A 17,215-nucleotide genomic window follows, 5' to 3' on the forward strand; every position below is an offset into this window, starting at 1 on the left:
AAAAGAGACTACTGTCTACTGAAACTGGCTTTTAGAAAGTAGAAAAAGGATAAAACCCTCTTCCTATGCCTACATCTAAAAAGGTCTTTTCTGCTTACAGCCTACAATATAAAAGGTTGATAATGCAGTTACTTGGAGACTTGTAGGCTTGACAAAGCCACATTTTATACTCCAATCTAAAGTTAGAGCAATGGTGGGCATGTTAATAGCAAACAAAACAGACATGAGCCTGGAACCAGGAGGTACCCTGAGACCCAGGCTTGTGCCAACACCTGCTCTACCCTCTGCCCAAGCCTTCCTAGTAACACGGCTGAACTACACACCATCTGGGCCAGGGGACATGTCAGCAGTCCCTGCCCGCCCTGAACTGTTGAGCCTAAAGGAAAGTATTATTAGTCATGTGTGTGCCACACCAATCCTGGCCCTAAATACACCAAACCCAGGAAATTTCACCCTCATTTCCATTCCATTTCCAAACCTTCTAGAGACGGTGTTCCGAAATATGTGTAGCAATTGCTTCCTGTGCCCTCCTTCAGCATCTGTTCTCTTATTCCATCGAACACCTTGCTTTCAGGGGGCATTCTCTGGCCTCTCAAGCCTTCAAATGCAACATCCCATTTGTTGACTTCAACCTCCCAACTCATCACTTCTGTCCCTTAATACTGGTATGCTTTTTCTCTGCTTTCAGTAAAACCTCCAGTGCCCTGGCTTGTCTGTTTCCTTTCCATTTTAGTCAGTATCATCTTTTGTCTTTTTTCCTCCTTGGACACAAGCTTGGATTATATTTTCCTTGCAGTTAGGTAGGCCAAAATGCCCGAGTTTTGTCCAAGGAATGTAAATAGAAATGATGTATGCCACTTACAGGGAGGTCCTCCCTCATTCAGGCCACTTCTTCACATCTATGGAAGATTGAAGAGGACACCACAAGCCAGCCCATTACTGACCACGTGAAACAGGATGCCCTCTCGTGAAAGCCTTCATTGGACTGGTATAGCAGGGTGAATTGAACTCTCATACTACTAAGCTACTGAAATCATGGAAAGGCTCGTTGGTTGACCAATCCTGATTAACACATTGATCCTATCAGATTTGAGAGTTCTTTATCTAAACCTGTCTCCAAAACTTTTAATTCTTCTTTCTTGCCCTCGTAATGCTCTCTCCCTAGAAAAACCCCACCTCAGGATATCAGTTCAGCTGTCTGTGTTCTCAGCATTATGATAACTTCCAACTTGTAAAGTATAAGAGTAATTCATATCACTGGAGTCCCAACTTCAGTCCAACACTGCACAGGACCTTCCATGTATAGGACCTTCCATGGTCCCGCTATGTGACAACTTCCCCTAAGCCTCTTGAGCTCCCAGAAACATTGACCACTACTGAACATTCCATCCTTCACGTGCTCTCTTCCTTTAGCTTTTATTCTACTACTTTCCAAAGTTTCCTTCCTCTCTCATCACTTCTTAGATTCCTTTTCAGTCTGTTATTCTATTTCAGTTTTTCTCCTTCCATCATCCTCTAAATCTTATACTTATTTCCCTTAATGTACTCATCCTTCAGAGATAATCTCATTTAATTCATGGTCTCTGCTACCATGTGAACATTGACCATTGCAAACCTGTATCTCCAATCCATGTAAGTCCTGAACCTCAAACTCTTGTGATGTCTCCTACAGGCACAGACATATCCAAAATTGAAATCAGCACCTTCTTGTCCCTCCTTCCCTGCCATCCACTCTTCCTTCCCTGCACTGCCTGCCTTGTCAGCATATCTGGGAGGATGACTTTACTCCCAAATGACTACTTGTAATTCTCTAGTTCTATTTTCATTTCTTTATTATTTATTGCCAGACGGCATATGTGTTTACCAGAGAAAGAGAGAGGGGGAAAAACCAGCAGATAGTGTAATGGCTATGTCATTGGATTCCCATGTGGCCAACCATGGTTCAAGTCCCAGACCAGGTGGCTTAAAACTCACACCAGACGCATGTACATGTGTGCCCAAAATCCCAAGAGGAGAAGGAATTGCAGGGTGGCCATTCCCCTAGGGAATGATTTCTTGTTTTCTGTCTCTGTTTCTCTGCTGAGCACATGTGCCTTATAGCAAAACCTCTCTCTCTCTCTCTCAAAAAAAAAAAAAAGAGAGAGAGAGAGAGAGAGAGGGAGGGAGAAAGAGCCCCTTAAAGGGGTATGGTCACATTGCAAAGTCTTCTCTATTTCTCCATCCCATCAGGATTTGGGGCACACATACACGCCTGGCAAAATTTTCAAGTCTCTGGGGCTGGGATTCAAACTGCAGTCAGCCATCTGGGATCTAGGTCCCTTGACCACTACATTATAAGGTCAACCCTGCTAAATATCTTTTTAAACCATCCTTCTCTTATATACCTCTTGCTGCCAACATTTGTAATTTTTTTTTCACCTGAATTACTTCAGGAACTTCCTCCAAATTTCGATATACCAGTTTTACTTTTCCCAACCGTGCCACATGACTGACATCCTGACCTACATGCAATTTCCTACTAGAAATTCATCTATCACTTTCTAATATCTTTGGAATAAATAGTTACTGTCTCTTCTGAACTAGAGACACATTATGTCCACTTTCTGTGGACATTTTTACTCCAGTCTCCCATGATGACTCACATTCCACAAAGCTACCCTTCCTAATAAATAAGGTCATTTTAAATAATAAATGGTTAACAGATAGCACAAGCCATTAGGGAAGGAGTGTGACTCTCATGGTGAGGGCCAACCTCTTGCAGAAGTGATGTTTCAGTAATACCTGAAGGATTCAAAGGAACTAGCCCTGGAAAAAGAGGCTGATTTCAATTTTCTTATTTACCACCATTTCCCCCTGGCTGTGAGCTTCCTAAAGCTGGACATCATGCTTCTCTAAATACCCACCACAATTTGGGCACATGCAGGTTTTGCATGCATGCTTGATGAGTGAAAGGATGTATGAAGTGTAAATTTTTGAGCAGTCCAACTTTAGGTGAATCATGTGCTCATATATTTTTCATACATTTATTGACATCAAATTGTGAAACTACTGAAATTTCTAGACAGACAAAAACAAATAGGATTTAGACTTTAAAGAGGAGTTTTGCTTTCCTTAAATGTTTCTAAAATATTTCAGAACAAATGCTGCACAGTAATTTCTTACAATCGGAACCCTATGAAGATGGCAAAATAGATGACCCACTCACTAGGGTATTTCAGCCCCACCAATCATAAAAGCCCTGCACCAGTTGAAGGCTGGGCTCCAGGACTCTGAGGCGATGAACCTCCTGATAGCCCAAACTGTCTGTATACAAGCTAAAATCAACATTAGATAATCAGGTTCATAAAGGAAAACAACAACAGATGGCATAGTGGTTACGTCCTTGGACTCCCACATGGCTGATCATGGTTCAAGTCCTGGACCTGGTGACTTGAAATTTATACCGGGCACATGTGCATGCATGTCCAAAATCCTGAGAGGAGAATGGAGGAGAAAGGACTGTGATGTCGCCATTCCCTCCGGAGGGTGATTTGTTGAATTCTGTCTGTCTGTCTCTCTTTCTCTCTCTCTCTGGCAAGCACATGCACCCCCCATAGCAAAAATCACTCTCAAAAAAAGAAAAAAGAAAACAACTCCAAGTCATGGTTCATTTCTGCTAAGCAGGAAAAACTATAAAGGACCTCTTAAAACATATTGTGTTATGTAAAAATGATTGGATTTTATTCTGGGAAATATTCAGGTTCATAATTCCTTACTTGTAAATCAAAAGCTGTTTTATTTCTTTCACAAACTTGACAGCAAAACCTGAGCTATTATGAGAGGATTTGTATCTTTCATTTAAGTCTACTTGGTGTACCTATTCATTTATTTCATTATAAAAATATTGACAGAATGTGTTTGGGCCAGCAGGTAGCATGGTGATTAAAGTGCTGGATCCCATATGGCTGGCTGTGTGGTTCAAGTTCCAGACCTGGCAGCTTGAAAATCACACTGGGTGTGTGAGTGTGCATGCCCAAAATCCCAAGAGGAGAATGGAGAAGGGACTGCACTGTGGCCATTCTACTGGGGAGGGGAGGTGAATTCTCACTATCTCTCCCTCTCTCATTCTGGCAAGCACACATGTCCTATAGCCCCCTCTCAAAAAAAAAAAAAATGTGTTTGATTATAGGGTGCTGTCTCCAGCCCCACAGAAATACCTAAAAACTTCCATAATTCATGGGCTTTGAAGTACTCAGCAAAAGTCAAGCCATAGAAGCACAATTAGTCTGATTTTGAAGAAATACTATTGAAAGATGTTCCTATTTCCTTCTACGTCTGATTTAAAGTATGCATTTATGCCATTATTGCTTTTTTCTTTATATGCATTTACTTTATGAGCTAGCAACGCTTCTGACCAGGACAAAACCTTAGTAAGCAAATCCTTCATACCACACCTAGTCATAAACCGGGCACTACAGGCAACAAAACTGGCTAAACTTTCTAATTTTCTCAAGCGTTTTATTGTTTACATTTTATAACTTGAACAATCTTAATCCTTACTATTTTTTCTCCCTAAAGGTCCACAAAGCAGCACTTACCTCCTGGAAACAAGGTCTCTTGATGGGTACTTATTTTGTACTCAACACAAACCTCATTATCCATATCACATCTGATTCTCACAGTCACCCTGCAGAGAGATTTTTCTGTTCTTTCCTCATATAATTAAGCAAACTCAGGATCAATTTGTCTAAGACCACATGGCTTTTAAGTGGCAGACATTCATTCCTGAACCCAGGAATGTCTAGCTCTAAAGTTTGGATTGTCTAAAATACCATGGTCAAATAATTAACCCATGTTCCAATCTCATTCTCAGCTTCTGCATAATGGGAAGGATAAGTCTGCTTCATTTAGAGTAGAAATGAGAGTGTAGTTTTCCTCCTAAATGCTTATGTAGTCATTTAATAGTGTATTTACACTTCATAATATATTGTATCTGGTTTTAAAAGATTAACTCTATAACTATATACAATATCAGTCAATGCAATTTCAACTTTGATTTTATTTAATTAATTTATTTTTTGGAGAGATTTTTGCTATAGGGCGTGTGCACTCCCCAGACAGACCGAGAGAGATATTAGAGACAGAAAGCGAGAAATCACCCCCCAGGGGTGATGGTCACGTCGCAATCCCTTCTCCTCCATTCTCCTCTCAGGATCTTGGGCACGCACGCACATGCGCCCAGCGTGAGATTTAAGCCACCGGGTTCGGGACGCGAACCACGGTCAACTACGTGGGAGTCCAGCGACATAGCTATTATGCTGTTGGTTCCCTGATTTTATTATTTTTAAAAAATAAATACAAATAATTGAAATTAGGCTGATGAACAAATATAAGAAAATCAGATGTTCAATATTCACCCACCTTTTAGAGGCATCATCTATCAATACATTTACTGGAGATATTATTATACAAGAGGAAAAGAAAGGCTTACACCTCATAACAACATAGGATAAAAGGACAGAGATGAAGATCATTAATAATTTTAATTATTTTAAGGCCCATTAAAATTAGAGAAATATCAAAGCACCCACAGGGTTAAGAGTTTATTATTTTATAGCATTTTAGAGTTTACTAGTTCATACTTTTCAATCACAGCAAGTTATTAGCAGTGAAGGGATGAACCCTCTTAAGAGGATTTTTATTTCAATGATAGGGTGTTATGGACAAGACAACCTAAGTTTTAAAAAATTAGTAGCAAGCGCTAGTTGAGTTAATCAGTTAAAGACAAACTGTGCCCTTGGGAAGCTAAATGAGAAAGCAACAGTAAAGCTTACAGAACTTAGCTCGTACAATTTGCCTTGAAGGCGGAAGATTGGTTCCCTGAAATAGCAAAGAATTATATGCTTTAGTTCAGAAAAAAAAAAGTTTTTAAAATAAAGTCTGTTATTACCTCTTCTCCTTTCAAAACAATGGAAAAAAAAAATCTAGAGCCGAGGTTTCAATTTGTTCAATAGTTGTACCTCTGAATTAAAAAAAAAAAAAAAAACTACAAAATCATCATTGTTTTGACTTGAAAAGAAATAACAATGCAAATATTCATTATCACATAAAACATAAAAGAAACAGCAAACTGTCGGAGTTAATACAATCTCTGCAGAGCGCTATTAGTCAGAGACAGCTGGTCAGCCCCAAAACTCAAAAGATCAGATCTTCTTAGGAATGAACACCTTCGTTAACCAACAAGAATTTGGTGTGGCAGAGATTACATCCAACAACTGCCTTCTTTATGAACTGTCCCTTCACTGTTACCAAGCTGTGCAAATGTGTGAACTAGTCAGCAGCCCCACAAAGCTCATGCAACTACTCACCGTGCTTTAACCTGGACCTGACACACAGATTCGATGTTACGTTACATTTAGGGGTAATGTAAGCAAGCAATATAGGACACAAAGGATCAAATTTTAAATGCAAAGCAAGTAGCAGGAAAGTTATTTCAAATAAATTGATGTAGTTAACTGCATAAAATAGCCCAAAAGAAATGTGATCACTCCAAAAACTTTCAAAGCAAAAACAAAACAAAAAGCTGCATAGCAAGCAAAATTTGCACATAATTAATTTGCGCTTTAAAAAAAAAAAAAAGTCAACCAGGCAATTTAGTTCACATTCTTTGGGACATGCATGCACTGAGTCTCTTACAGAATTCCTACCTGATTTCCAATTGTAGTTTTCTTGTGAACCTGACTGCTCCTCTGCTGAGCACTGAGAAAAGCAAAGGAAAGCAGTACTGAAGAGTTTTACATGATTTTTTTTTTTTCTGAACAAGTAACTGATAGGAAAATATATACAGGCTTTAAAAAAAAATCAACCTAGGCAGAACGAATATCAAAAATCTAGGTCAGTTTAAATCTGGAAGCAAAATTAACTCTGTGGGACTTCTAGCAGCAATCAACAATCACAAACTAAAAATGTAACACTACAGGAAGAAAAGCTGCACTGACTACGTGAAGAACAGAAAGGGCAGGTGCATCTGTGATAGGCCACAGGTACACAAAATAGCTGCAATGAAAATTAAGTCAATGTATATCAATTATACACATTTAAGTGCTTTACAGATGTTTCAGGTTTTCATTCTCACAACACCCCCATAGTTACTATTATTCTTCTTGTTATACAGATGGGGAAACTGAGTCATGGAGAAGTTAAGTGATTTTCCCAAAGCCACTCAGCTAATAAGTGGTGGTATCAAGTAGAATAACCCCACATCCTACATTCTGCGATATTATTCAATCTTATTGCTCTGAAGTCCACTGCACCTGACAATTTCCATAGCCAGCTCTAGCTTGGGTCAGTCTTCCAACTCTGGACTCACACATGGTTCTGGAAACTCAACATCTCACTTGAGTGTCTGATGGGCGGCTCACACTTCCCATGTCAAAGCTAAACTCCTGACATCCTTCTAAAACCCCCTCCATTCTTAATTAGCATCAAGTTCATACCAAATTTCCATGTGCTCAAAAATTCTCAACTACTCTTTCATGTCACATAGCTGATCATTGACAAATGCTGCTGACTCTACATTTTTACCATGTATTTAAAGTTCAACCACCTCTTTAACTTTCATTGTTACCCTCTTGGTCCAAGCCACTTCCTCGTCCCTTACCTGGACTACTTCAATGATTTATTCCCTGTCTTGTTTCCACACCTGTCCCCCTAAAGTCTATTCTCAGCACAGAAGGTGGGATGCACCTCCTACACTTCATACACTGGAGGATTCCATCCATAATGGCCTCTATTCTCTCAGCTCAGAGCCTCTTACGCTACCCGAATGCCTAGAATATGGTTTAATATACATATATAGGTCCCAATGTCTCCTTCAAGTCTTTGCTCAAATTTATCTTTTCAGTAAGGCTTCCCCTGACCATCCTATTGAAAATTGTATCCTTCCCCTTATCCCAGGACTCTCATCCTTTACAGCTCTGTTTTCTCTGTGGCATTTTCATCTTCATATTCACCATACAGTTTATTTTTGTGAGGTATAGTATGACCTTCAAAATATGCATATAGGGTAGAACTACCAAATCACAGATATACACATATTCATCTTCAATGTGGAACATATTATGTTATACACATTCAATAACAGTATACTAGTTGCTTCTTGGAAGCACATGTTGACCTGTCAATGACACTTTTCACTTTGCTGTGGTACACCATTCCACAGCCCATTCCCCTCGTTTCTATGCATTCTTATGTCTATAATCATTTTCTCCTGCACCCTGCCCCATTCTTCTACCTTCCACCCTTAAAAAAAAATACAAGCTCCCTGTGATTAGGGTTGGTGTCTGTTTTGCTCATTGCTACATGCCCACGGCCAATAAAAGATCTACCCGAGTTGGCCTCAACAAATTCTGTTTAATGGAAAGGGGAATGAGATTCATGCCATTATAACCCCATTTTACATAGGACCACAGAGAGTGAAGGGCCAGATATGACTCCCAATAACTTAACCCTAGAGCCCACACATTTAAAGACTATGCTACTCTGTCCCTCAAAAGCCCTCCAAGGTTTTCCTCTCTTCTTGGAGTAAATGACAAAACTGCTATTACAATGTGATCGTGACATCTTCATGGGTTATGATTACCTCTTCCAAGCACCATAAGTGTGCTTTAGTAACTTCTTTCAGAAGAATTTTTTTTTTTTCTTTTTGGAGAGGTTTTTGCTACAGGGTGCGTGCACTCGCCAGAAAGAGAGAGACAGAAACTGAGAAATCACCCCTCCAAGGGAGGATGGCCACACCACAATCCCTTCTCCTCCATTCTCCTCTCAGAATCTTGGGCATGCACGTACACGTGCCCGGTGTGAGTTTAAGCCACCAGGTCCAGTACTCGAACCACGGTTGACTACATGGGAGCCCCGCAATATAGTCATTACACCATCTGCTGGTCCCCAGAAGAAATGTTTTAAATGAAGCACTGACTAGTGGTGATAACTTCAAAACTGTGATAGATTCACAGGCCTTTTTTTTTTTTTCTTTTTCTGCACAAGTTACTGGAGACCCTAAAATTGTGTATATGTGTATAGGATCCCTTAAAGTCATGTAAGCAAAAAGAAGCTGAATAGCCAAAAAAAAAAAAAAAAAAAAAAAGGCACGGAGATGGTTGATGACTCCTTGTACCACACTCAGCAAAGAGTCTGGCCTAAATGGACTTCAGTTCTCAGCTGTGAAGTGTTTATGTGTTTGCTCTAAGACAGAAAGAGACAGACCAGACAGACAGAAATGGAGACAGAGAGGAGAGGAGACTGGACTAGCTATTCCTTGGTCCCTTTAGGTCCAAGACTCCTTGAGATGCAAAGGCACTCTCAGAAACTGCTAGCTGAATAAGATAAAGAGAATATTTACGGACAGTTTCTATTTACAAAATAGCACATATTTAGGATCTGTTCCTTGTAAGAAGATGCAAGAGGGAAAACCAGATTTGTTTTGTAAGACAGTCTCAAATATTAGAGTCAGAACAAATACCAAATTACCTTTACTTTCCACCTAAAGGATAATAATAGCAGTTTAGGGCCAGCAGGTAATGTGTGGTTAAGGTGCTGGCCTCCCACATGGCCGAACACAGTTTGAGTCCTGGACCTGGCGGCTTAAAAATCATGACAGGTGAGTGTGCATGTGTGTACAAAACCCCAAGAAGAAAATGGAACAGAAAGGACTGTGACATGGTCATCCCCCTGGGGTGATTGCTCACTCTCACTCTCCCTCTCTCTGCCTCTCTCCAGTGAGCACACATATCCTATGGCAACAACTTTTTTTTTTTTCCAGAGAGGTTTTTGCCATAGGGCACATGCACTTGCCAGACAGACAGAGAGAGACAGAGAGACAGAAAGCAAGAAATCACCCCCCCAGGGGGGGTGGTCATGCCACAATCCCTTCTCCTCCATTCTCCTCTCAGGATCTTGGGTACGCATGCATACGCGCCCGGCATGAGTTTAAGCCACCAGGTCCGGGACTCGAACCGCGGTCGACTACATGGGAGTCCAGCGACATAGCCATTACACTAACTGCTGGTCCCAACAACCTTAAAAAAAAAATTATCTTTATGCAGCAACTAGCCACACAAATCCAAATATATTACTGTTCATATGTATTTAGGTGCTTGAAGTTACTTCATTAATAACAAATGAGATGCCTACTTAGAAAATATCATTTACTAAATTTTTTTTCTGCTGCTATGATAAGTAAATCAAAAGTATTTCAAAGTACTACTTATTTAAGAATGTATTGACAAGAAAACATGTAAGACTTGCAACTTAATTTGAGCTTTCGGACATGTTCTTGGACATAGGTACTGTAATCTGTACAATATTATAAAATATACCTATGTGTAAAGTTTTCATTTGATTTTAAAAAATGTATGGTACCCACTCTGTAGAAGATAGAAGCATGAATGTGGTATGGTGCTTGTGATTAGAAGCCTGACATTCATCTAGTCCTAATGATTAGATACTTACACAAAATACAAACGAAAAAGAATAAGAGATCTAACAAGATTGAAGTATGTGAGGATGTATAGAAAGCAAAAATGAAGCAGGCTTTATTTCAAATATGGGAATTAATTACCCCACATGACTTTTTTTAATATAGGGGTGTGGGAGAGGTATTGGAGGTGGGGGGTAGACGTAACTGTTGCTTATGATTTAAGTTCTTATTATACACAAGTCCCTGTAGAAAACTTTTTCAGAATACAAAAATACAACACCAAATTAGGTTCATTAGGTTTTATGCTTCGGGACATAATGATTCTAAAAGTATATGACAAGAAGCTTAAGTTTCTGTAAAACTAGGAGCACATTAGAAGACACTCAAAGACAAAGATCCCATCATGCTACCTCTTAGCTCATCTATCGCGTATCCCCTTCTATCCTTGTCTTCTGCATAATAGTAAAAGATTCAAGAAATACAACTGTGTGCCAAGGGAGTGTGTGACCAGTTCTCAGATATATCCTACACACAATAATTGCTCTCGATATTTACAGATAAGAAATACTATTTTAGTCTGATGCACTTGAGCTTTTTTGCAGAAAATCTGAAAGAAAGGTAAACTTGAATAGCGGGAGACAACCAATTGCATTCGAGGCAAACAGACTGGTATTAGCAAAGCCAGGAAGTAGAAAGAGGAGGCAGGTAGGGAACTTGTGGAGAGAAAAACTATTACAGCAGAATTACATAATCATAGACTATTGCTTGTCAATGACCTTAGAAGTCACCTGGTATAATAACTGCTGTGTTGGGGCCAGTGATGAAGAATTTGGCTGTTACCCTGTAGGCAGCAGAAAATATTCAATGTTTCTGAGCCAGCAAATGGCATGATCAAAGCAGCGTTTTTGTAAAAATGACCTCCCTGAAATGGGCAGTATTGACTCAGAAGTAGGGAAGACAGGAAACAACCAGCCCAGACTCCCTCTGACCGCTGGAGTCCTGCCCAGCCTTCAAAGTTCAATCAAGAATCATTTCTGGATAATGCCTTCTTAGAAACCTCCAGTTATCTCTCCTTTCCATGAACTCCCAAAGCCTTTGGTCTGTGCCTGTCCTACATAAATAAGTTCATGTCACAGTCAGGTTGCTAACTCCCCTCCAACAATGTCTGCCTCTTGATGGCTGGCGTTGGATCTCATTAATCTTGGCAGTCCTACTTCTCTTACCACTTCCATTTTGGTAGCTTCTTTAAAAACAATTATAGAACCTTATTTTGATACCAAGGTTATTTATAACTAGACTACCAATGTTTACCTCCAATAGGAAGTTGAAACCTTTTTTTTTTTAAAAAAAAAAAAAAGACATATTACAAGCATGTGCTGAGGCAAAACTATGGTACATTTAGGGATCTATCAGTGGTCAGACCAGTTAGAGCCCAGAATTAGGGAGTGGGGTCCAGTGGAATAGTGACAACAGAACATGCTGAAGAGGTCAGCAGAAAACAGGTTATACAGGGACTTACAAATCATATCCAAGAGCCTAGACTTTATTCTGAAAGTCACAGAATTCCAGAAGGAATGAGAAAGAACATGACAGGAAGCAAGATGACTACTGTAGGAACCAAGAGAAGATTAACTTTAGTTGTAGCAATGATGCTAGGAAGAAATAAACTAAAAAACGAACAAACAAACATCTTGTGGCAACAGAATTGAGTGACCTTAGTAAAGAGAGAGGGAGGGAACCAGCAGTTAGCGTAATGGCTATGTCGCTGGACTCCCACGCAGTCGACCGTGGTTCGCATCCCAGACCCGGTGGCTTAAAACTCACGCTGGGCATGTGTGCGTGCGTGCCCAAGATCCCGAGAGGAGCACGGAGGAGAAGGGATTGTGGCATGACTATCCCTCCTGGGGGGTGATTTCTCGCTTTCTGTCTCTAATGTCTCTCTCTGTCTGTCTGGCGAGCACACGCGCCCTATAGCGAAAATCTCTCCAAAAAAGAAAAAAAAAGATAGAGGGAGACAAAAAAGAGAGGAATAAGGAGACCAAGATGACATCTGGGTATCTGGTTTGAGCAACTGAGAGGCGCCATCCAGACAGTGGGAACAACGGCAAACTCTAAGAGCAGATAACTACTGGGTTGAGGCTTCTCTCAGACAGACAAGCAGAGATATCCAATAGGCAGCAGAATATGGCATAGAGTCCAGGGAAATGTTCTGGAGTGAAGATCTACATTCGCAGTCATCAGATAAAGTTGGTCACTGAAACCACTGGAATGGGTGAGTTCGGTCAGAAACAAGGGAGAGTGAGAAAAAAGGTTCTGGGGGAAATACTGATACAAAACAATCCTTCAACCATGATCAGAAGATGAAGAACTCATGAAGACAACCGAGGAGTGACTGGAGCGGGAAGAAGAAAACCAGGAGCACATGGAAGGTTACTGAGGCAAAGGAACAGATCCCTTCAACAAGGAGTAGTTAATAGTGTAAGATGAAGGATTCCGAAGTGTCCACTGGAGCAACTGTTTTGTCCTGAAGAAAAGCAGCCTCAGTGTAGTATGGTAGAAACTAGACTATAGTAGGCTAAAAACTGAAAGAAGAGAGAAGTAGTCTTTAAGTGTAAACTCAGAAAGGGCTCAGATGGTCAAGGAAACCAAGTCCCTTAAATGCAGATCCCACAGGATATGTCAGGGGGCGCTTCTACCTCTCCTGCTATGCTTCTGAAGAAGAAACTTCACCACAGTAACCATGAGGCAGAAGATACTATAACAGCAAGCATGCAGGCCAAGGACTGTGGCAGGGAAAGGAAAAGGGTCCATCCTCTAGTGGCAGGGCATTTGAAGGGTTGGCTGTATACGCATGAGCCTGAGGGCTTGTTTAACAGCAGCTAAGAAAGCTCTTCCAGCAGCCACTGCTGTAGGTCACCGCCAAGCTGTCGGCAGAGCAGGGCTACTGACAAGGATCCAATTGGCTGGATTCACCACACTGTAGAGCTGTCCCGTTCAGTAGAGGAGCTGGTAACCAGCTGCAGCAATGAAATTAAAATTGTAATAAATTTAGATTAAATTAAAAATTCACATCCTTATCAGGAGCCCCATTTGAACTGCTCAAGAGCCCTAAATAGTGAGTGGTTACTACATGAATAGCACAGTATAGAATAGAAACGTATTTCCATCATCTCAAAAAGTTCTTTAGTGTAACATCGCTGAGGAGTACAGGAGCTCTTACAGAATATTCTTTTTTATTATTCCAAGAAAGATTATGAGTGTCTCCTGAGAGTGTGGTCCAAAGGAAGACAAATGATGTCAATTTCCCCTATAGGATCTTTACCGACATCCCAGGTTAAATACTGGGTTGTCAGAAAAGTCATGACATTTTTCCTATATTTTTCTATGTATCATGCCTCGTGCCTTTTCTGACCCAATATTACCCAAGAAAACTGTATAAAATGTGAGAACCTACAAAACAAGGATCACTCATTTCCTAAGATTCATTTTAAGTATGAAGATGAAGTTCAAATAACAAATATGAGGATGAAAAAGAAAAGTGGAGGAATTAGCAGATGGCGTAAGGGTTACATCGCTGGATTCCCACATAGTCAACTGCACAGATGTTTTTTTGTTTGTTTTTTTTTTCTTTGAGAGGCTTTTCACTATAGGGTATGTGCGCTCACCAGAAAGACAGAGAGAGAAAGATAGTCACCCCACAGGGGGGATGGCTACTCCGCAATCCCTTCTCCATTCTCCTCTTGGGACCTTAGGCATGCACACACACATGCCTGGTGGGAGTTTAAGCCACTTGGTTTGAGACTCGAACTGCTGCCAACTACGTGGGAGTACAGTGACACAGCCATTATGCCGACTGCTGGTCCCTCAACCGTGATTTGAGTTCCGGACCTGCTGACTTAAAATTCATACTGGGTGTGTGTGCATGTATGCCCAAAATCCTGAGAGGAGGAAGGACTGTGGTGTGGTCATCCCCTCTGGGGGATAATTTCTCGCTTTCTGTCTGTCTCTCTGTCTCTCTGACAAGTATACTTGCTCTATAGCAAAAAATTTCTTTAAAAAGAAAAAGTGGAAGTCCATTTACTCTTCATTGGTGCTTGGAACATGGGGATTTATAATTTATTTGAACAGGTGTCCCTGACAATGTCCTCTCAGTTGCTCATTTCCAGATTTCTACCTGATACTGATCTCAGGAAGCAACCAAACTCAATTTCTAAATTTGCATATGAGTCAAAAGAAGGAACTTTTTCTATTTTTAGAATCTAAGTTTGGATTCACAGGAGAAAAAATATGCTCATGTAAAGACAGGAATCAGAAGCCCTATTAGAATAAAATGAAGTATTGGGGAAACATAAAAGAAGAAAGTAAAGGGAATGACCAAGATTGCCCTGGAATTTGGTGGCAAAGTTCAAATGAGCTGCCTTGAGTAAAATGGAAACAGAGGCATTCCAGAGGATCAGGAGAGAGAGATAATGAATGTTACAACCCATAGAATTTTCATGGTACTCATATAACAAAACCCCTGAAAGCTGCACACTGTATCATTTCAACTGTGAGAAAACAGGTGTTGAAACCTACTCAGCAAATTCAAAAACAAACAGACCTTGGGCTGCTGCTTGTGGTAGAGAGACAAGACTTCAAGAGCCCGTATCTGGAGTCCATCTTGTTCTTAAACCACTGGACTGCGTAAATCTTAAGTTGCTCAGAAGGCAAACGTGTCAGGAAATCAATGAGGAAGAGTACAAGAAGTTTGAAATTTCACTTCGCAAGCAATTCTGCTAACAAACTTGCCCTTGTGTTGAAACAGCAGGATTACTGAGAATGAGAAGCAGCAAATGAAGGGATAGTTGTACCACTTTTTATTTTTCTTAAGTAGCGAATTTGGTTATGTTATGCTAAATATATATCACTTAGAGGGGTTTTACCTCTAGCAGGGAAGAATGACAAATGAAAACCCCCAGGCCATGAAGAAAGTTGGTGTTTTCTTCTGGAATACTGAACTGTTAGGTATGTGGACTATATTACAGTAGAAAGACCAAGCGTTTAGAAGTCAGGAAATTCCAAAGCAAGCCTACAGCAGCGCGTGCTTGGCCACATTACACATGGTACATATTTCATGGTCCATGTTTAACAAATAACTGGGAGAGGGAGAGAAAAGTTTCACATTTTCAACATGGCAGAGTAAATTCTACAACAGAAAGAATTTTGAGATGTCCTGAACATTACTCTGAAAATAAATGTTACATTAATCTAATATTACCCATTTATTTTCCTTTTTATGAAAATTTAGAACGAAAAATCATCCCAGTTGAAAAATTTCCATGTGTAAAATACTATGTACGGCAGCATTCTACAAATATGAGAGGAAGGCCCTTTTCTTTTGGCAACTCTCTAAAAATCTCATGAAATGAATTCTTATTTTCCTCAACCCCAGACCTTCATTTCTGTCTTTGGAACTTAAAAATACTTACATAATTGTCTTCAAATATGGCTTTGACTTTTCTTCCTTGATGGAAACGGTATTCCTGCCAGCCTCAAAATTTATAGCTGCAACCATATTTTTTTAATTTTTAAAGGCACAAAAAAATACCACAACCCCTCAAAGTGATTTTGAAATGAACATTTCTTCATCTTCATAATTACCTCCATGTCACATGTCACAATGAAATGTACCCTGAGTCTCAGTCAAAATATTACATTTGGAGATAATGATATTAACAACTAAGAAATATTCCAGTGGCAATCATGCTTAAGTCGTTATAAATTTCATTACAAAGTAAAATGGTATTTCAAGTAATCAAATTCGTGTGTGTGTGTGTGTATGTGTGTGTGTGTGTGTGTGTGGTGTGGGTGTGGGAGGGTGAGTGAGTGGGTGTGGAGAGAGAGACTCACATTCACAGGCTACGCCAGTTTTCTAAAGCATTTCCATTTAACTTTATTAATTTGATCTTCCAACGATCCTGAAAAGTATATATGACATGGATTATTTATAACTCCATTTGATAGATCCATAAACGGAGATACAGAGAGGCTAAGTGCTTTGCCAAAACCCAAAGTCCATCAGTGGCAAATTCTGGAAAAACAACTCTAACTGCTGAAAAAAACAGACCCATCCTATCCAGAGAGAGACTGGAACAGTGAGAGGGGAAGTGAGAAATCACCAACCAGGGGGATGACCACGCTGCAATCCCTTCTCTTCCATTCTCCTCCTGGGATTTTGGACACCCACAGGCACACTCCTGGTATAATTTTCATGCCACCAGGTCCAGAACTCAAACTACAGCTGCCCATGTTGGAATCCAGCACCTTAACCACCATGCCACCTGTTAGCTAAACACACACCCATCTTTAAAAAAAAATACTTTAGGTGTGCAGCTTAATTAGATGATAAATTGGCAAAGCTTCTGGCTTTCTAGAGCATGTTTATCAATGCTTCTATTTCACTCTCCAAACAGCATAGTCTTATTTCACTATTAGGGAATGGAGGCAGCCTCCTTGGTTACAGAGAGACTTTTACTATATCAAAAGACTGTGTTTAAAAGTATTATGTTTGAAAATTATAAGCCTTTAAAAAGTTGGAAATCAATATAATATTGGGGTGCAACAGCTTGTGAGGTAGAAGACATTGTAATTTAGTGGAGAAGAAATAAACAGTAGCTTATCTATCATTAGAAAGATAGACAGAAAGAAAAGAGAAGGGGGAGGGGAGGGGAAGGGATGTAACCCAGCCAAAAAAAAAAAATTCAAAAAGCATATGTGGGG

General features: G+C 40.1%; 1 protein-coding gene across 3 annotated transcripts in view; it reads right to left on the reverse strand.

The window, feature by feature from the left end:
* DNM3 (dynamin 3) overlaps window positions 1-17,215 on the reverse strand; it is a 662,543-nt gene that overhangs the window by 368,481 nt on the left and 276,847 nt on the right. For 2 of the 3 annotated variants that reach the window (XM_006142350.3, XM_006142351.3), the window contains exon 13: window positions 6,687-6,738. In XM_006142350.3, coding sequence (XP_006142412.1) covers window positions 6,687-6,738 — 52 coding nt within the window. Of the gene's footprint in view, window positions 1-5,829; window positions 5,860-6,686; window positions 6,739-17,215 lie in introns of all 3 variants that reach the window. The other variant, XM_027768010.1, reaches the window with a different exon arrangement.

Source organism: Tupaia chinensis, unplaced genomic scaffold, assembly GCF_000334495.1.
Source record: "Tupaia chinensis unplaced genomic scaffold, TupChi_1.0 Scaffold000074_1, whole genome shotgun sequence".
In the NCBI taxonomy this organism is placed as follows: domain Eukaryota; kingdom Metazoa; phylum Chordata; class Mammalia; order Scandentia; family Tupaiidae; genus Tupaia; species Tupaia belangeri.